Here is a 21586-nt window from a genome sequence, read left to right as displayed (position 1 = left end):
GAATTTAAGAGCTGTTGGCTTTCAATTTTTAGGAATTACTATAACAGCATATATTGTATTATGGAAAAAATCACCGCGCTCTTTGCGCACGCAATTTTTTTAATTAGCTATCATTGATGGACACCTTGTTGGTGGGCTTTATTGGTGTTGTATGATATTGGCAACCTGGAGTACTCCGAGTAGAACAAATAGCACTATCAGGTTTACCGGGAACCGGATATATAGTAAAGAGCTGAAACCAACCATGAGACAGTCAGTCTAACTCCGTCCGTTGATATCTCCGGGTGCTCTCCACCCTACCCTCCCCCTCCATACCACACCAGTCATACCACTTCCTCTTTTCTCTACAGTCATACACCGACCATTACTCTGATGATGAGAATGTATTCTTAAATCCATCCTCTATAGGCTGGAAAGATCGAGCCTGTCCTGGTCAGACTGAAACGGTGAATTTAGCTCCGTGCTTGAAATTATCTCTTTGTGGTGCGTATTTAAAGTATGTGATTGGAGCTAAATATAAGATTGAATTCATTGGTTGGAATCTTACGGTTTAACTGGGGTCAGATATATTGCAGAAATATTCCTAGAAACCCTGAGACTTTTTCAGTGGTGACACAAATCCTGCTCAGGGTACTACTTACAAGAGAGATATCGTCCTTCTCCGGTAGTGAACAGTATGTGTCAGTGAAAAATGAGAGTTTACATCTTTTGTCTCCTTCTCTCACTAACCCTTCCGTCCTCTCCCCTAATATTTTTCAAAGGTTGGGGATGGAAGGGAGGAGAAAAATCACGTTCAGGAAAACAACTTGAACCCCTGGATTCATACAACTCTCAGGTAGTTTCAAACCTTCACTCACTTCATTATTGTATTTTAACAAGATTTTCCTGAGATTTTAAATCCTTAAAATCAGGGAGCGAGAAGTTTTCCCTGCTGCTGAACCGTAAAAAAATAAAGAAACTTAAACCATTGTTTCAGGAGAGGAAGATTAAGATTTCGAACCTATCTTTTCAGCAGATCATGGAGTTCAAGCAACTCGGGAAATACCAGTTAGAACAGATACGGTAAGAGAAGTTGGGAAATGGTTTGGAATCAAGTTCCATTTCTACGGTTTAAGGTTATGCTTTAAATGGGACTGTAAGGGTAATTTTAAGTGACCACTCATGCGAAGATCAGGTTCCAAGGGTACCGTTGTGAATCGATTATTGCGATTTTTGTATGTAGGGTCACTTGAAATTATGGTTACAGTCCCTTTAACTTTAAGTTTCAAAAAAATAAAATTCTAATATTGATAGATTTCTGGAAAACAATAAAATAGATACAGATTAATATTTCAGTAGAAGTAAATAATTCCATTTACTGTTATACACTCTAAATTAAAAAGTCGTAATTAAGCGATAAAAAGTCGCCTAATCAGGTGAAAAAGTTGGATGGCATCCGATTAGGCAACAAAAAATTGCTTAACATAAATCGCTTATTTTGAAAAAACCGTTTTGTTTCATCAAAAAATCGCTTATATTGCAGAAGAAGTTTATGACTGCCAAATAAGCGACACAAAATCGTTTATTATCAGCAAAAAATCGCTTATTTTCAACAAAAAATTCGCTTATTTTCAACAAAAAAAATTGTTTTTATTTAACAAAAAGTTTATTTTTTTCCCATGTACACTTTACAGTACATAAAGAATTGTACAGTATATTGTTTAATTTTTCAAACTTATAAGTTTAAAAGTTATTGAAAAATTTGAAAGTTATATAATATAGTCAACACTTTCAGTCTTTTTAGTTTAGTTAATACATATTGCATTAGCTAGCTCAACCCTCATCCCAGTACAGAATGATGTGAATCCAGTCCTAAAGCATAACTAGTCAATTTTTATTAGTAATATTGATACGGATATCTTTGTTACACTATTTAAACGTTCTTAGTAAAAATTATCTAAACCCTATATCTTTGCAAACTAAGGATGACAACTTTCGACATCTCGGACTTAGAATTATTGATTTAACAGAATTCATTGTGTGAAATATCTAAAGTGTACAACATGGGATTGCAAAATATAGGGTTTAGAAAATCAGAGTTTGTGATAGAACCTCGGTTCCATTTTTAAGTGTTCTTATAACATGTCAGGATAAAAAGGGAAAATAAATCCTGGGGCTTTTTTACAAGAGAGATTATAAAAATTTCCTGATTTCTTAATGGGTCATCAAGTTTTAGCATAAAAATAAGCGAAAAAAATAAGACAAAAAATTCATTAAGTCTTAAAGAAATGACTGGGATCCGGATCCATTTTTGTCCAGTGCGGATCCAGGATCCGGATCCGGATCGCCATGAAAATTAAATGGATCCTAAACACTGCCTAAAATCCTACTAAAACAAATATTCTATGATAACAAGTGCTAAGAATCCATCTAATTTTGATGCGGATCTGGATCATGGATCTGCACTGGAAAAAAATCCGGATCCAGGTCATTTCTTTAAGATTTACTGAATTTTTTTAGCAAAAAATAATTTTCAAATATTTTTTTTCGCTTATTTTTGTCCTAAAACTAGTCTGTCCTAGCCGCAGTGCTCGGCCCAGAAATTGTTGCTGAAATTATGTACAAAATATCACATATCGGCAACAATGCTTTTGTTTCCGGATCAGAAAAGGCTTTTTCACAGTAAATAAGNGGGGGGGGGGGAAGTTTATGAAATTCTTAACTATATGAGAACTTTAGTATGGTTAAGGATAAGCCCCCCACCCTCAGGAAAAAATTCCCCCGATCCTGAGCTTCTCAATCGTTTCATCCAATAGTTTCCGACATAATATGTTGTTTGATGTTTGATTTGAAGATTTTTTTTTAATATGAACTATTTAGCAAACTATTTGGAACTTTTAACAAATGATTTGAAAAATAGAACAAATCTTGATTTTTCTCTAATTTCTGCGACAGCTTCCGTTTTTTTCAAACAAGATTCCGGCTCTGATAGATATTTCTCCGTACATATCCAATCAATCAACATTATTTATAATTTAATGAATCAACATATTTTTAACAGGTTTCAACTAATAAACTCTATCTGAATGAATAATTAATCCTGCATTAATTCTTTGATTAAAAAAGTTGAAACTTTTGTGAAGGTTTGCAAAGGAATTAAGTCTTTGGAACAAAATAAAATATTTAAACCTAAATATCTGAAATATCTAAGGTCTACAACATTTGGTTCCAAAGTTTTAGTGATTAGAAAATAGGAGTTTGAGGCAAAGACTCAATTCCTTTATTCTTTTATGAGTTTTAGACATTTAGATTATGGATATCTTGTACACTATAACAAAAATTAGAAAAAAGCGATAGTTCCTTTGGCTTGTTTTTAAGAGAAGATACATCTTTAGATAGAGATAGATCGATCGATAGATGTACAAATAGATCGAGACATATAAATATAGACGGATAGTAAGAATGAAAGGATTATTAATGAAGATTAGATAAGGAATTAATTCTATAACTGCAGACCAATTCTAACAGTTCAGAATTATCTCTGGAATAATGATGGAATTATAAAAATACTTTATAAGACTATATTTTAACAATTACCAACCTAAATTGTTATTTCTTGGTCTGAATTTGATTCATATGAATGTGCAGTGTGCATACTTAAACTCCTTTCTATTTCCCGTAGAGGAATGAACACTTGCTGGCTTCAAGCTCTTAACGTTTAATATTTTTTTATTTTAAACCTGATTAATTTCGTAGTTCTTGATATTTCAAACTAAAATCTGCAGGTTTAATAGTCGTTTGCAATAAGCAATATCAAAAGTTCCATTGGAAGAGAACTTTGAGGGTCATCCCTTGAACTAAATACATTCATGACTTAACACTTATGTTTAAACATGATGATTGTCCAATTTCGTATTCATGTTACCATAGGTACAACTATAGGTTGTATCTATCTATCTACACTGCTCTGGTAAAGCGTAACCAATGTGTGACTCAAAGTGAATAAATACTAAAGTGGAACAGACTAAGGAAACGACGACAGGTTGGGCCATAAGGTTTTATTTGGTTTGGAAATAATTTCATGAAAAGATTTCGTTTGGAAAGTAAAGACTAGAAAAATAGACTAAAAGACCCTTGTAAATGTCGTCTTCAGATAGAACTTCGAAATTTTCACGATTTAAAATCAAAATTTGTTGTACGTTTCTATGTAGTTTATATGTAAATACTATTTAGTCGCTTAATCAATTCATTGATTTTGCCTGGCACTTTAATTCTAAAGGAATTTATCTTTAAAACTGCTTAGTTTTGTTCTTTCAAATCTCACTCCATTTTAAAATATGTTTGTAAATTTCTTAAAACAGATCTATGTTATCATCCAGAGGCGTATTCAGGGGGGGCTATGGGGGCTCATCCCCCTTCTGGATCTTTGGAGGGGGAGGGGTCGGCCTCCCCCCTCCCAAAAAGAAAAAGAAATGTAAGCCCTTAATATCTTAAAAAACTATGTCTAGTTCTTAACCACTCTTAAATCTGTCAAAATACAAAAGTGAAGACCAAGAGATATATTTCGAAGATCTTCATTTTTCGGTATCACAAATTGTGCATTCCTTGTTTTACAGATTATGCTTGCAGGCATTTTTGTGCTGTCTGAAATCATTTATTGTGCAGTAAAATGGCTAAAATTCACTTCTGAAATCTTAATTTACCTTAATTTATATTTAAGTTAAATACAAATTCTAAGTCTGTGTTTGTAAACAAAGGGAGTCCAGTTTCTGTTGTACTGTACACTCCGTATACAGACCAATTTATATATATATATATACATATTTCTAAATACTTGGGACATAAAATGTCGTCATCCAACTATGAGTTTGGTCCACTTTAGTATTTATTCACTTTGTGTGTGACTATGGTTCAACCTATGGTAGAACGTCTAAGAAATCGGCCAGATGTAGAATTGAGTTTATAGGGAGTGACCGGCTATGTAAGGTAGTTGAACTGAGTATGCAGTGATGTGGAAAATTTCTTCCGGATTTATTTGAGACATATTAAACTTTTTAAAGATCTGTAAATCCTGAGTTTGAGCGCAAATTTGACGTTCAAAACTCCTAGTTTGGGAATGGGTATGTTTTCAGAATAGGTTTTTTTTTAGAAATTACTAAATAACGACGACGAAAAATAAAGTAAATGTTATACAGTAATCTACAGGGTGTCCCAATAAACATAGGAATTCAGTGACGAATTCTATGACGTCTTTTTAAATAATTCTTTGATTTAGAATAGTGATACCTACTGAAAAGCTGTAATCTGTAAGAGTTTCGTCTGCTATGTTCACATTTTGTTTGTTTATGTTTTGTCTGCATACGGTTGTACTTTGTAAAACAAGAAAATTGTAGTATACAAACAGAGTAAACTTGTCCGTCTTCACTGTTCATCTTGCGGAGACATTATAAACACATCTTTACAGTCTCTTACCCTTTTCATAAAATAAACTCTAGCAGACATAATAATATTATGGCTTTTGAAATTAGGTATTACAATGCTAATTTATAACAAAGACGATATCGAATTCGTCACTGAATTTCCATGTTTTTTGAGACACCCTGTAATTAGATGATTGGGAACATATTTCTCAAAAGAAATTTTGTCAATAAATCAATGCTAAAATCGATTATTTCGTTTTCATTATTATATTGAATTTCTTATCTTCTTTGAATTTATTCAAATTCTTCAAATGTCGTCTTTTCAATAATAATTCTAGAAAATCTGCGAAAATCTTTGTTAATAATGAGAAACCAGAATAATGAGAAAATAGAAACTAATAATTGAACAAGATTACTTATTTTCGATGATAAGATTAATTTTTATTTTCTCAACATGTTCCTATACATGACGTCAGTAGTTTATTGTAGAACTTTTTTTACATTTTATGTCGTCGTTATTTAATAATACAAAAAAATAATTCTGAAAACGTATCCACCCCCAAAGTAGGAGTTTTGAACGTCGAATTTGCGCTCAAACTCAGGATTTACAGATCTTTAAAAGTTTAGTATTTCTCAAATAAATCCGAAAGAAGTTTTCCACAACACCATATACTCAGTTCAACTACCTTACATAGCCGGTCCACCCCTTTAAAACTAATAGATATTTCCCTTTTCTTAATATAAATCAACTAGGAATCTTCTATTTCAAGTGTGAACATTTGTTCTTGGTATAAATCGTAAAAACGTGGATTATAATAAAAAATCGGCGAATTTCTAATATAAAAAAATCGAATGTTGTTAAGAGGTTAATTTTGAAATTTTGAGCAGTCCTAAACCTTCCAAGGCCGTGCGAGGACCCAAGAAAAATTTGGTGCCGATCGGTTCAGCCGTTTTGAAGTTTATAGCGTTACGAAAAATTATTAACCGTCTGCAGTTGCAGAGATATCATAAGTGATCCTTTCAGGTGGTTTTTAAAACGAAACAAAAGTAACTGAACAATACTTTATTAACTTTAAATGCTAAATAACTATGCCGCTCTTAAAAGAAGCTGACAAAATAAAGAATGCTGTGGACCTGGCGCTGCTTCGCAAGCCTCTTCAAACTAAACAGAAGTTAAACAAGCCTTAAACAATCATTTAAAAGTTAACAGCCATAAGGAACCCATTGTTAAGCTTGAAGTTCAAAAAATTTAATATTTACAGCTAAGAAGCTAAGGCTAAGCTTGCAATTCACAGTTGTTAGGAAGCTAAAGTTCCTAAAGTTAGCTTGTAATTAAAAGGTTTCAAGCTTAACCATGGTGGAAACAGACAAACACAATGTTTGATTTAACTAAAATGCAATAACGGTGCTAATCAAAAGATTATGGTCGTTTAATCCTTATATTTATTAATAACGGCATAAATCCTTTTATTAGCTTTTAAAGCGCTAATTCGACTCATGCATTGGTGAATCAATAATTATGAGAACCCCTGTACTTTTAAAAACAGTATGAGATAAAACTTGATAATTATGAAGACCACTGTATCTCTCAAATTAAAACCATGCAATATTTTGCATAGTAGAACTTTTATAATAATGCCATGAAATTTCTTAAAATTGGCGAACTATCAGAATTTTGCCAATAAGTTCAGTGCAATATAGTTGCGAAATATAGAAATATCGCTGCAAGAGTTTCAAAAACGTTGCAAAATGTGGTAAAACGTTGCTGAATGAATTGAGTTGCTGAAACTTCAACAAGGCAAATTTAAAAAAAAAACATGTATAAAGGTTTATGCATACTACTTTTACAGACAGAACCACAGATGAAGAGACCAAAGTATTCAATAACGGCGTAATTAATAACCAGAGTCTAGAACTAATTAAGACTCTGGTCTCCAAACCAGAATATACTTGTGTCGCTAGACAAACAATTTTATTAGCTTTTAGTAGGAAATGTTATTCTTAATAATGAATCTAGCTCAGTCAAATTAGAAATACGTTTGATTTATTTTAGAAAATTGAATAGTGCAATTTCTCAGTCGTATTACCCTGGGTAATACCCTGAGTTAACTGAGTTTTCCCTAGTTCCATTTTCTTAGACCTTCAATAATCTGAGTTACGATCGACTCTAGAGTAAAATTACCTAGGAGTAGGGTAGAGAAAACTCAGGGTAGACCCTGAGTTTTACCCAGGGTTATTAGATTTACCCAGGGTAGAATGCACTAACAGAGACCAGAAAATAAATAAAAGATGATTGCATAGTTTAGAAAAGCGAAATAATATATTAACGATAAAATATAACAAAATTATATCACTTTGAAAAAAAATGAGTTTTTAAGCAGGGAATTTTTTTTTAAGTCCATCCATTATTTCTCAACAAAATTGATACCTGAAAAAACTTTATATATTTTTTGTTGACATAACAAGAAAATCATGATTTTAAAAAATATAGTTTTTTCTTATTATTTCTTTTAGTTTTTATTAAAATTCAAAAAATTTTATTTTTTATTTTTTCATTTTATTTTAAGTCCAATAAGCAATGACGACTTTTAAACCCAACACATATTTGTTGACGTAATTTTATACACAAATTTACGGCTCAGTTTCATTTGCCATAATATTTTTGCCATAATTACACTTGACATAATACTTTTGCTATAAGTAACACTTGCCATAAGTCACACTTGCCATAAGTTACACTTGTCATAATGGTTACACTTGCCATAGTTACACTTGCTATAATTACTTGTCATAATTTTCTAATTTCTAAAAAGATGAAAATTTGTCTTTTTTTATTGCAAATGCGGGAAATTTTCCCATGAAAATTCCCAACTTTAGTTTTCTCATTGTTTTAAAACAGATCAGTTAACACAGTTTAGCTCCATATTGTCTTACAATGGAGGACCCGTAGGTGACCTTTGATACCACAAGTAAGGGTAAACCAATGGTTCGAGACAGCAACAACTACACCTATGTAGCCAATGCCTCGTTTACAGAAGTGAAATATTGGAAATGTTCAGTTGAAATGTGCTCAGCTGGAATTCGAACCCGAATTTCTTCCTCAAACCTATGAGAGGATTGCTAACATTGTCCTACAGTATAATACTCTTCCCATAGAAGAGTGCCTAAACCTGATAGCTCATGAACTGTCTCTGCATTAGATTTGTAATTTGTATTCAATTTGTAATTGTAATAAAAATTTAAATATATGTTTGTTAATTCAAACCAAATTTAATTTTAATTATGGCAAGAGTAATTATAGCAAGTGTAATTATGACAAGTGTAACCATTATGGCAAGCGTAACTTATGGTAAGTGTGACTTATTGCAAGTGTAACTTATAGCAAATGAATTATGGCAAATGTAACTATGGCAAAAATAATTATGGCAAAAATAATTATGGCAAAAATATTATGGCAAATGAAACTGAGCCCAATTTTACTCTAGAGTAATTTTGGACTACCCATGGTAGAAACTTGTTCAAGAAATTGGAGGAAATTTCTACTCAGGGTACCAGTTAACTTTAGAGTAAATCTACTCTAGGGTTTTAGAAATCTTTAAGAAATTGGACTTATGTTTAGAATATCCCAAAACCGCTGTGGTTTCGTTTCTTGTACTTGCGCTATAAATATATGAACGGGACAAGTAATTATAAATTGAAATAATTCTAAATCAATGCAAGCTACAATCTAAACAATGTTTGTAAATGAAAATATTATCACAATATTTTCAATTTGGCCATTCTCACCATGAAACACAAGACAAATGCATTTTAAGAGAAGTATTGTGACAAAAACTAGTCCCCCCCCCTAAAATACCCAACCGTGCCCCAGATTAATGTTGGACATAGACATACAAAACAGATATTAATAGTAGTTCTACATGGAAAGAATTTAAAACATAGAAAGAATTTATATTTAATTAAGATATTCTTACATCATATTATCACAATATAAAAAATTCCAAACTCAGCAAGGCTGATTGAATAAATAGAAAATATTAACAAATGTGCATTTTTCACTGTTATATTTGTATACAGTCTCCCATTGCTTCCTGCACATGACAAGGTGACAGTTTGATCAGAAACAATCCGGAGCTTATAGCTAGGAAGGTTTTGGTCATTTAGGTCTAGAGAACCTGAGAGAAATCTTTAATTTAATTTTCTAGCCATTTGAGATGAAAAATTTTAAAAACTGACATGAACAGAATAAAATGTTATTTTACTAAATTATCCCAAGGGACATATAATTAAAAACATGAATCTATTAAAAGATATTGGGGAATATCACGTGACGAAAAGCTATTTATATTTTATAGAAATAATTCTGTAGAAAGAACAATAAACATATTGAAAGTTAAGTTAAATAAATGAAAAATTTAATAAAACTGAGTAAAAAATGATCACTAAAATTGATAAGGGATATCAAAGAATAATCCTCTCATCCAATTCGATCAATGTTTATTTAACTCAAGAATCAGCCCAGTTTGGACAATCTTAAATTAGGCTGGATGTATATCTTGGATTAGATCAATTCTCCGTTTTGTGGTTCTTATTAAAGGGACTGTGCAGTAATTTCAAATAACCCTCCATTTGTAGAGTGCCATGTCCGATTAACAAAGGTATTCTTTGAATATTTGATCCTGGATAAATGAGATATCCTATAGTGATAACCAGAAAACTTTGGAATAGTAAGTCAACTCTTATGACTCAAGTTATGTCTTTAAGACTTTAAATAGTCCTATAAACATGAGACAGAGTAGTTGCACAGTGTTAACAGACCCATTCCACTTAACAAGTGAAATAATAACTTAATAGAAAACTATTTGCTTTGTAACAACATCAAATACACTTCTGTATTGTTTTAATGTCGTCTTCCTATTCTACAGTTTTCTGGTTATTACTGTAGTTCTTAAAGCAGCTTAAAATTGACCATATTCAATTCCTCTTTCAAATTAAACTAGCGGAATTAATGCAACCAAGATAGATAAAGAAAGAAATTGTCAGAATATACTTATGCAAATAGAAGACTAAGGGTTAACAGATACTGTTGTCAATCCGACATTATATTATGAAGAGAGTAATTTGAAACTATACCAACAGACCTCTTAACAAGAAGAAACCATAAGTTCGACGAAGAATCGTATCCGGGTGCTCTTAAATCACGAATCAGAAAATTAAGGCTACAATTATTGACTCCTTAAAATGTGATCTGTACGCGCTCTTTCTGTGCAGCTAAGCATTTATTCTTCCTTGTTGCTCTTCTCATTCTCACCTGGTCACCGTTGTACTCCTGTAACATTAGTTTTATTACATTACTACCTTAGGAACCTAGTTCTATTTGGATTATCAACTTTCCCAATAAAAGATCAGTTGATGCTTAAAATGTTTAAATTAAGCTCAAATATTCCGTGGTTCTACAGAGTTTCCCATTCAAAAATTGAGATAAATCAATTCAGGGTTTAAGTTATGATAGTTCGTTTATACAAGATACTTTTTGCCGGTATAAAATGTTACTTATTTGCCTCTGAACAAATTAGAAACTTTTAATGCCCAAGATCATGAAATTGTGAGTATAAATCCGGGATAAAAATTCTTTTAAAATTGAATAAAGGAAATAATGTGGTCATCAGGGATATAAAAGAAATAATATGGTCACCAGGGATATAAAAGAAATAATGTGGTCACCAGGGATATAAAGGTAAAAAAGTGGTCACCAGGGATATAAAGGAAAAAATGTGGTCACCAGGGATATAAAGGAAAACATGTGGTCACCTGGGATATAAAGGAAAAAATGTAGTCACAATGGATAAGACAGAATGTACGTAATATTGAGGAAGTATATCTAATTACAATATGCTTTTAGAAGGAAATACAGTGTTCAGTGTACATAAAAAGATACAGACTAAGCTTCTAAAAGAAACCCTAACCTTAATAACGAGATAAGTATTCTTCCTGAGTAAATCTTGTAGATCTGAGAGTTCTATGTTAGGACACTGTTCCAGGTCTAAACTCTCCAGGTACGGGAGCTTACGTGGTATATCACGAAGAAACCTTCCTAACAACCTGAAATCAAATTTATCTTTAAATATTATAATCTCCCAATTTTGAGGTTTCTATTCTCCAAGTTCCCCTATAAAGGGATTGTAGACATAACTCTCCATATATAGACTGGCATGTACGATTCACAGCATTGTATAATAAAGAATGCACGAGATATAGATCATTTACTCTTTCAAAATTAATTATTTTAATTGCTGTTTATCTAATAAGTGTCCTGCGTATGTCTGCTCTAGAAAACGACAGATAAAGGTAAAAGTTTAAATGGTACTGTTGTGAATGGGGCATTGTTCTGAAATTTCATGACATTCCCTTCGAATAATCATGACAAATAAAATATTTCTTTGGACATTAAAGAGAAGCATTGCTGAAAATCACGCAATCGTCCTTTTTCATATAAAATTTATTTAATACTTACTTGACTACACCACAAAGGTTTAAATGGGAGAGCTGTGAGCAATGTCGGACAACTGAATGAACCCCAACGTCTGTCAACTTCCAACACCAACTCAGATCTAGGTTCTCCAGCTTTGAACAGTTCAAGGAGATCATGAACAAACCCAGGTCGGAGAGCTTGGAACGCTGAGACAGATCAAGATGTTTCAGCTTATGGAGTTTCATCAAATAACAAGTTTGAACAGCGTTCTTCAACCTTCAACCTTCACTGAACCCGTAGATCACACCTTAAAGGTTACTTATGAAGTGTGGATAAAGATTGGAACCTATCTAGACCCAGGGAACCTTTGTAACCTCTACGCTGTAAGCTCCTGAGGCCGTTCCTTCCATAAACTACATTGGTCGACAACTTCATGTCTCCTATTTTGGTCGTGAAATGTACGGAGAAATACTGTTTTGTTCAAAAGCGTTCTTCCATGAGTTATCAGTGTCCGAGTATTGTCCGACCACAAACACATACATTGCAACCCCTATCGACAGAGGAAAAGGGAAAGCTTTTTACGAATTTGATTTGAACGTGGCAAACTATCTTAAACATAGGAAATTGTACTTTGAATTATTTTCAAATTCATAATGAATCTTAAAAAACAAGACACTGCAATCAATTCATGAAATAAAATCAGAAAGCTACTTTGATTTGTGCTGCCACCTATTCTCAAATAAATCATGGCCACAGTATGGCTAATGATCCAAATATCGTATGGCGTGAGAAACTCTGTCCGTCCATGAATAACTCACGGGAGACATCTAGTGGCCAAATTATCTTCCTCCAAAGTACGTGAACTACACATCCACTATCTAAAGAAGGACCGGCCTCAGGTTCTACAATATCTGCCAGGATCCTGTTCTGTGGACCAACATTAGTATTCTAAAAATCTCAAAGCACTAAAACAATCATAACTCTACATGGACGAGCGTATCTTCTAGTGGATTTATCTCTAAAATGTCGGGATGACATTTCTGACCTACTTGCTGCTGTCGCGGAGCATTGCAAAAAGATTCGTAAACTTAAGGTTAGGTTCTGTCCCGTTCTAACCCACCTAGATCTGAAGAATTTAACAGAAAACTGTCTCGAGCTTGAATATCTAGATCCCCAGTGTACAGGATGCCTGAACCAAGATGAAGATAGACGCTGTTTTCGTGATTATTCTACTGAACCTAATTGATTCTCTGGGCTCTTGAAGAACTTCAAGAGCTTGACTTATCTGAACCTGTTCTCCTGTAAACCCCTGACTAATATTGGACTACAGGAGATAGCAGATGGGTGTACTAGTCTAACCAGTCTTAATATTGATGAAGTGACCTACCTCTCAGATACTAGTTTTATTTATTTTATGGACAGTGTTAAGGATAGATTTCAGGAACTATGGATTGACGGAGAAACCTTCACAGACGCAGCTTTTTCTAAGCTCGGAGAGATCAAGGAGCTCAGAGTTTTATCCATATCATTTGCGGACAGTATGCAGTCTGCCGGTCTGAGGTCTATATCTCGTCTATCCAACCTAGTCTGGTTAAAGGTGGGGAAAGGAAAACTCCAGTCTTCAGATTTCGTTCAGATGTTTTCCGACATGAAACTCCGTCCATCTTAAAATATGTACTTTGTCAAATTTTTTAGCATTTATTTTATGTGGGTCTGTCCTAGTGAACGATTTTTGGTCCTACAGAAAATGACTAAAATTATTACAAATTAAAAATGATAATACAATGTAACAAATAACTTTCTTGTAATTTATAAAAAAAGTAAGCAAATTAGGGGAGGGTTTTTTTTTTTGAAGTGGAATGAAAAAAATGAAGTGTAAAAATTATGGTCAACCTTAAGGAATGGAGGTATTGACAAAACTGAAAGAAATGTTCATTGAATTAAGATTTGGGGGGGGGGTGGGGGTTGGAAAAGGGGTTAGGAGAATAGGTTGACCGACACAGATACGAAAATACCGAGTTTTGAGTTTGTGGGGGAGGGGGCAATATATGTTTACTTTAACTAACCTGTATACTCTGGGTTCATAACACTACTGACTTGTTTAATTACATTTTGATTTATCAACAATTACTTGTTTGTAAACAAACATAAATACCAGAACACATAAAAAATATTCTGTTGACAATTATTTACGAAATAATTATATATTTAACTTATAAATCAGTTTATCATTCAATATCATATTGTCACACAATTACCATCAAACCAACTCATCAAGTTTTCCTTCTATGAAGATGGTGGGATTCTCTCTGTTGGCTGCAGTTGCGGTAGCTTTTACTTTTTACTCTTGCACCGCTTCCGGCCCTGCTGATGTTTCAGGTCAATCCATCCCATCACTTTTATTTACCTGGATATTCTGGCTGCTACCAAGAAAACCACAAGTCACCCAACCAGGAGTATTGGACCTGCATGCAGCGGAGGAAGAAAGAGCACGAAGAACAGAAGGCTCAGATGATTCTACTGAAGGAAGTTATACTATCCGTTATTCAATATATCTGTATTGTTGGCTTGATTTTATAAATAATATCATAAAGTCAAATCCTCCTGTCCATGTCAGCTCATTTTTTCCACCATCCATTTACGCTTGTTACCGGAACACCATTGAAGCTACCATGGATCTCCCTTCACCGATAAAACCAAGGAGAGTCAAAAGGTGTATAATTGTTGATGATACAATAGATCTAACACCAGTTAAATCGAAGACCGTAGCCCTGATGGATGCTAAGTATCGAATGCGGCTACAGCGAACCTGCAGACGTCAACTGTTCAAGTAGTCATGTAAATAATACAAATAGTTACTATTAATCTCCATATTTAACCGATATTTAATCTATTTCAAACCTACATCCATTATTTATATGTATATCCATGTTTTTAACATGTTTTAACTAATAAACTCTATGTATGAATATTTAACCTTGTATTTATTCTTCAGTTAAACAAATTGAAGTTTGTTCAGGATTTTAATAATTACTATAGAGAGGTTAGAGTATAATGCTATTTATTGCAATTTATAGTGTTGGGTATATAGTTTCGTTTTTTATTAAGACTTAAAAAAGACTCTACAAAATTTTAATAAGTTTTGCCAAATTCAAAACAGTTGAATATCTTACACTATATAAAATTTATAAAAAAAACTATGGTTCAATTGATTCGTTTTTAAGTTCGTTCATGCAAATATCTTCTTCCAGATTAAAAAAATGTTTATATAAAAGCGTTTGTTCAGAATTAAACAGTTAAAGGAAATTATAGGTGTACTTTCGTGCAAAGCAGTAGTAAATAAATAAATAAAATGGTCAACCATCATCCCATAGGAGTCAGGGTTAAGCTCTCATCAAACCGTACCACCATATTGGTTGACAGGGCGTCACTGGTCCATGTTTTGATGAAACAAAGTGTGGAGGGCAAGGCAAGAGTGAAGTTAAAAGGCGGGTTTCCTTAAAACCGTTAGCACACTCTCCATAGCCTGACTGGTCCTGTCAGTACCAGCCAGTATAGAGGTTTAGAAATAAATAGCAAATAGATAAATATGGGAAAAAGTGGGGTAGGCAATAAATAGAAAATAATTGAATCAAAAAATATAAAGATAAAAATAGAAGAAGCCAAACCCATTACCTTTATTCATCCTCATTGATACCAGCATGAACTGATGTCATCCAGGCCTCGATAAGAACAGCCAGCTTTCTGCCCCGATTAAGCAACACTCCCTTGTCAGCCCAGTCACCCCCAAGATAAGCCCTTAGAATTGCCTGATTACCATGAAGCCCTCTAACCTTCGCTAAAGACACATACCTGGAGACACCTAGTTTTACCCGAACGCCTAAGTCCTCACAGAATGGACATAGCTCATACATTTGACCATACCTATTCCTATATCTATTTCCCACTGTAGCGGAGTTATGATCTTTTGATCTCTTACCGATCATCTGCTCAGGGAGAAAATAGAGGCCCTGTCTGTAAATAGTATTTATTAATAGAACGACGCTAAGTTCAGAGCTATTAATAGAATGATGCGAAGCCAAGAACCCGATTCTTCTACCTGACGCAACTAGTTTGGGTGGCTAGAGCATGGGTAGAATGGACATTGACCCAGGGTTTTGTTGATAACGCCAGGAATTCCGAGCTGACCCTGGCAACTCAACTGATACCCGGGAGTAGAGGCAGTTGTTCATCAACCCTTTCAGGAAGCAGTTGGAGTGGGATAAACTTGAGCTCAACCTGCATTGATCCTGCCTTCAATTGCTAATTTGATCATATAGTATTCGTTTGTATTTATAAGTTAAATAAATAGTATTTCCGTAATCTCAAAATATCATTAGAATGAGTTGCTGATTTTAGTGTAAAATAAATATCCTTGAGTTTGCTTCTATGATATACAACAATACTGTACAATTCTTTATGTACTGTAAAGTGTACACGAGAAAAGAATAAACATTTTGTTTAAATAACTGATTTTTTTGTTATATATAAACAATTTTTTTGTTGAAAATAATCAAGTTTTTTGTTGAATATAAGAGATTTTTTGGTTAAATTAAAACGATTTTTTTAAATAAGCGATTTCGTTAAAAATAAGCGTTTTTGTGTTGAAAATAAGCGTTTTTGTGTTAAAAATAAGCAAGTTTTTTGTTGAAACAAAGCGATTTAAAAAAAAATCGATTTATGTTCAGCGATTTTTCGTTGCCTAATCGGGTGCCAACCAACTTTTTCACCCGATTAGGCGACTTTTTATCGCTGAATTACGACTTTTTAATTTAGAGTGTGTGTTCTTTCTTTTTCTCCCTTTTCTTCAAACCTTTTTTTCCTTCAGTGAAATTCCTTTTTTTCGATCAGTGACTCCTGTATTTTGATAAAACCTGGAAAGAAATTAAGTTGTTTACCACAAACCCGATGATTTCGTAGACCTTTTATACGAGGTGTGATCAATAAGTTTCGCTAAAAAATAAGGGGTACTTGTAAAAGTCTCAGCCTTGAAATTATTTTTTTGAAAGTTTACTTTATCTATATCAGATATTTTATCATATCAGTTGATTTCAATCAGGTCTTTGAGGTAATTGTAAAATATAAGATTAGTTCGCCACAGCAAGAAAATTTTCAGAATGGTCTCAAACTTGATCTATCAAAGTCTGTTTTAGACCTTTAAGAACGATTATAAGAAAAGAGAGATCAAATATTTAATGTATGAAGGACTTTTGAAAAGTTTTCTGGCTTTGATTTACATTTGAGATTCATAATCAATGTCATCCATGAAGCCCTACGTCAGAGACTTTGGGACAAATTCTGCCCAGATCTGTGTTATCTACAAATCTTGGTTTACAACTTTGTTTACAATGTAAATGCATTTATCAAACTGCCTGGCAAACATACTCCTAGAACCTTAGCTAATATGATTTAAACAATTTTCAATATTTTTTACTATCTTTGGTCTTTTCCCGCCCGGACATGTGATAATCCTTTAAATATTCATTTTAACCTTCTTAACTACATTACACTGCCATTAAAGTTCATAAAATCGTTTTAAAATATGTGCTGGATCATGTTTAAAATATGTGCTGGATCATGTTTAAGGCTTCTGTTTGGTTTTTTGCATCGTCTAATAAAATCAATTTTGGGCTCCAAAGTGTACTCTTTCTCTGATCAACATTCTAGATATTCCTCTGCTGGGGCAACGAAGCAAATCCACCTTCAGGAGAACACTCCTTACATCACAACAACAATCTGCTTGACGCCAACCTCACCCAAAATGTATCCAGTATAAATATAGTGAACTTAAAAAAAAAGTTAGAGCTGAGATTTCTATAAGTGCCCCCAAGAAAATTTTAGCGAAACTTATTGATCACACCATGTACTAAAAACCATAAATTTGGATATATCAAATACCTAAATTTGAAATATCATAGGTTAACACCATCAGGTTGTAAAGATTTAGGGATTAGAAAATTTCAATTTGTGGCAAAAGCTCAATTCCTTTAATGAATTGATAATTTCTTGTAAATTTTATCTATGTAAGTTAACCGTAGCAAGATATACAACATCTTAAGAATGGAATTACTCTTCTAAAACACTAATTTTCTAAACCTTATATCCTTTCAACCTGAATCTATCTATCTATCTATCTATCTATCTATCTATCTATCTATCTATCTATCTATCTATCCATCAATCTATCTATCTATCTATTTATCTATCTATCTATCTATCTATCTATCTATCTATCTATCTATCTATCTATCTAGGAGTCAACTGGATACTGAGTTCTGGAAGAAGAATACTGATATGAATATAAAGTATCAGCTGCAGAAGTTTGGAATACTCAGATCTGATAAAACTGACAGTAAGATATAAAGATAAAAAATATGAATTAGAAAAATTTTTACCGATCTATGCCGAATCTGATTCAAATTTATTCTATACCCCCTTTTATCTTTTCGCGAACATAACCTTTAAATATGATCAAAGTTTTTATATGTTTGGCTCAAAAACACTAAAACAATTAAATCAACAATAGATATTTAATAAACTAGTTGTCGAGTTTTATGAATAGTGAGAAGTTGAACTCGGCGCGGCATTGTTGAATTTAATGTCGGCGGCTCAGTGGTTGAACTTCCGTAGATGATTCCTGTAACTCTCTCTCGTTCATTAATTCCTAACTCTGAACTCAGTTCAAAACATTTTTCTAAACAAAAGATCACTGGCAGCCGTAGTACATTTTAATTTCCGAGCCGGGTCAACCTTTCCGGTCCCAGTTTGTACTGTACCTAGCTCTATGAACAGGACTAGCCGGTGCAACAAGGTTGACGCGGTCAGACTTTCATATAGGTTGAATTTACTCTTACTAGGGCAGATTTGCGTGACATACTTTCAAATAAAACTTGATCTGAGTTCTCTCATATATTTGACAAAACTTTTAATGTTTTAACAAAAGAGATTAGTTAATCTCCATGCAAAGAGAAAATAGATTTAGCTAATTCAGTTTACTATTACTTCAAAAGTTTCCAGCTTGGTCAAATGTTTTATGCATTATAATCGGACAGACAAACAGACAAACAGACACCAAGACAAACAAAAATTACTAATTTTTTATAGGCACTCTATATGTAGCAAATAAACAAAAATGTAGTCCTACTCGACTTAAAATTATTTAAATCTTACTGAAAATATTCCAGTGGTTTTACTTAGTTCCCAAATAAAAATTGAAAGCAAATCAATCAAGGAGTTCATGTGTTATGATCAGACATACAAACAAACAGACAAACAAACAGATATTACTACTTTATATATATAGATACGGATTTAAGATTTCTGAGAAGTTTTACTTGATGCAATATTGCGTATGCTAAAATTTCACTCAAGAAAAAATTGCTATTCGTTGCGCAGGAGAGATTGAACTTTGCAGCACCATATTGGGTCCCTTTCCGCTGGAGCGGAGGCCACCGGAGGAAAATTGTTTCCACCGGACGTTTTTCATTTATTCAATGATAATTATTCCATCGGAGGGATTGTAATTTACACTCAGAACACTAATTACTTCATCGGAGGGATGATAATTAACACTCAGGACACTAATTATTCAATCGGATGGATGGTGATTAGCACTCAGAACACCAATTACTCCACATAATAGAATGTAATTAACACTCAAGACACTAACTACTCCACGTAATAGATGGTAATTAGCACTCAGGACACTAATTAATCCACCGGAGGGATAGTAATTTACACTCAGCACACTAATTACTCCACCGGAGGAATGGTAATTAACACTCAGGACGCTAAATATTCCATCATAGGGATGGTAATTGACACTTTGGACACTAATTACTCCATCAGAGGGATGATAGTTAACAGAAAGGACAGCGTTAATTACCATCCCTCCGGTAGAGTAATTAGTGTCCAAAGTGTTAATTACCATCCCTTCGATGGAGTAATTAGTGTCCTGAGTGTTAAATACCATCCCTCTGATGGAGTTATTAGTGTCCTGAGTGTTAATTACCATTCCTCCGATGGAGTAATCAGTGTGCTGAGTGTAAATTACTATCCCTCCGATGGAGTAATTAGTATCCTGAGTGTTAATTAATATCCCTCCAAAGGAGGTAATTATTGCCCTGAGTGTTAATTACCATCCCTCCGATGGAGTAATTAGTGTGCTGAGTGTAAATTACAATCCCTCCGGTGGACTAAATAGTGTGCTGATGGTAAATTACAATCCCTCCGGTAGAGTAATTAGTGTGCTGAGTGTAAATTACTATCCCTCCGATGGAGTAATTCATGTGCTGAGTGTAAATTACCATCCCTCCGTTGGAGTTACACGCATTCAATGAAAAATGTATATTCCCTCCGTTAGAAATAATTTCCCTCCGGTTGCCTCCGCTTCAGCAGAGGGGACCGAATATGCTGGGTTTTTTTATGCTGTATTTCCGAAACACTGTGAGTTGTGTTAAATATAAGTAACCTTTGGAAAAAACTATGTTTACATAAATAAAAGTTTTTTCGACTAGTGATCTATGACTCTCGACCGAGCAGACTTACATATGTTGGACGGATTTACTTAAAAGTTGTAATAAAAGATGTCCAAAAAACTATAAGGTTTGTCAAAATAATTTAATTTGTTTTCTCGATGATATTATTTTGAATGATAACTTTGTTTTTGTGTTTAGTTTAAAGATTAAACAGTGTGTTTTAAGATAATTTCAGTTCACTCTGTTCTGTATAATGTATGTAAACTCTGTTCTGTATAATGTATATAAAGTCAGAGTATTTATAAACAAAAGTATTCTAGCATTCACTCAATCTTGTTAGCTCAGTCAGCATAAAGCAGGTTGTATACCAGTATATTTTATATTGTATAATATATCCAGAATTCAAAACTTACTTCAAAGGAATGTTCACTAAAATTGACTGAAATTCAAGGTTAATTATGACCCAATTGGTGCTACTTTTATTTCTATACGATCCAAAGACCCCGAGAATTCTATATACAGATGTTATAGAAACATGTAATGGAAATAGTAAAACGATTTTTTTCGTAAACACTCCTATTAATATTAATATTTATATATTTAAAGATAAACATCCATTCATTTTAATCTAGAAAAATATGCCATCAATGATTCTCAACGCTGCAATTAAACCTAATGAATGAGGAGATAAAATTTCGTTTTTTAACGAAAGTATCATCTTAATTTCATTGGAATTGAGATCTGCAAGCTAGTTTTTGGAAATGTTGAAAAATTCTTGATTTTCGAAGAAAGGAAGATTTTTCTTTCTTCGCCTGTTGGGTAGAAAAAAAGAATAAAAAGTATCGATGTGAATCATTATTGGCACATTTTATATTGAGCAATTAGAATTACAGTAATAACTAATTAAATTTTAAAATTTTAATTCTCAGTCTTTACAGTCTCATATCCCATCAAGGCAGGATGGAGCAAGATGACTCTAACTGTTGGAACCCATGAAAATTTTATTTAAAATATTTATTTACCAAATCTGAAAATCCAATTTAAAATGATAATAAAGAAAGAGTTGAATTAAGATTAAGAGTTGATTTTGACTCATGGGTTTGGTATTGAGTGAGCAGTGCTGGGTTGGTTAAATTCTTCTATATTCTCTCAGCAATATCAAGAATAGGTAGGTGTAGATCAAGCATTTAGTTAGCTTT

The 21586-nt window shown here is 33.2% G+C and overlaps 2 protein-coding genes across 10 annotated transcripts in view; one reads left to right on the top strand and one right to left on the bottom strand.

Annotated features, from left to right (window-relative positions):
• The first annotated feature begins 251 nt into the window (after window positions 1-251).
• LOC111708792 (pancreatic triacylglycerol lipase) overlaps window positions 252-21586 on the top strand; it is a 43971-nt gene continuing 22636 nt past the window's right edge. Inside the window, exons 1-3 of the mRNA XM_023482287.1 lie at window positions 252-835; window positions 977-1062; window positions 18165-18262. Coding sequence (XP_023338055.1) covers window positions 692-835; window positions 977-1062; window positions 18165-18262 — 328 coding nt within the window. The 5' untranslated portion in view covers window positions 252-691. The remainder of the gene's footprint in view (window positions 836-976; window positions 1063-18164; window positions 18263-21586) is intronic.
• Window positions 9330-13598, bottom strand: LOC111708801 (F-box protein At3g58530). Of its 9 annotated transcripts, none has more exons than XM_023482314.1 (5): window positions 12992-13598; window positions 11914-12178; window positions 11366-11501; window positions 10541-10728; window positions 9330-9986 (listed from the first exon to the last, which is right to left on the bottom strand). In XM_023482314.1, the coding sequence occupies exons 2-4, from the start codon at window positions 12114-12116 to the stop codon at window positions 10636-10638; spliced, it is 432 nt and encodes a 143-aa protein (XP_023338082.1). In that variant the 5' UTR covers window positions 12117-12178; window positions 12992-13598; the 3' UTR covers window positions 9330-9986; window positions 10541-10635. The 9 variants fall into 9 exon arrangements, with proteins under 9 accessions (XP_023338082.1, XP_023338097.1, XP_023338075.1 ...); XM_023482329.1 differs by having other exon boundaries at window positions 13259-13598; XM_023482307.1 differs by having other exon boundaries at window positions 9330-9999; window positions 10533-10728; window positions 11914-13598.

This window comes from Eurytemora carolleeae, unplaced genomic scaffold (assembly GCF_000591075.1).
Source record: "Eurytemora carolleeae unplaced genomic scaffold, Eaff_2.0 scaffold148, whole genome shotgun sequence".
In the NCBI taxonomy this organism is placed as follows: Eukaryota; Metazoa; Arthropoda; class Copepoda; order Calanoida; family Temoridae; genus Eurytemora; species Eurytemora carolleeae.
The sequence above is the reverse complement of the archived record's forward strand: the minus strand, read 5'-3'. Positions and strand labels throughout refer to the sequence as shown.

Bases quoted from the DNA above. Each gene is read 5' to 3' on its own strand.
- LOC111708801 (XM_023482307.1), bottom strand. From the start codon at position 12,116: ATGAAACTCCATAAGCTGAAACATCTTGATCTGTCTCAGCGTTCCAAG. The intron at 11,502-11,913 runs GTAAGTATTAAA...ATTTGATTTCAG, and splicing joins AACCTTTGTGGTGTAGTCAA to GTTGTTAGGAAGGTTTCTTC. The intron at 10,729-11,365 runs GTTAGGGTTTCT...CTAATGTTACAG, and splicing joins ATACTTATCTCGTTATTAAG to GAGTACAACGGTGACCAGGT.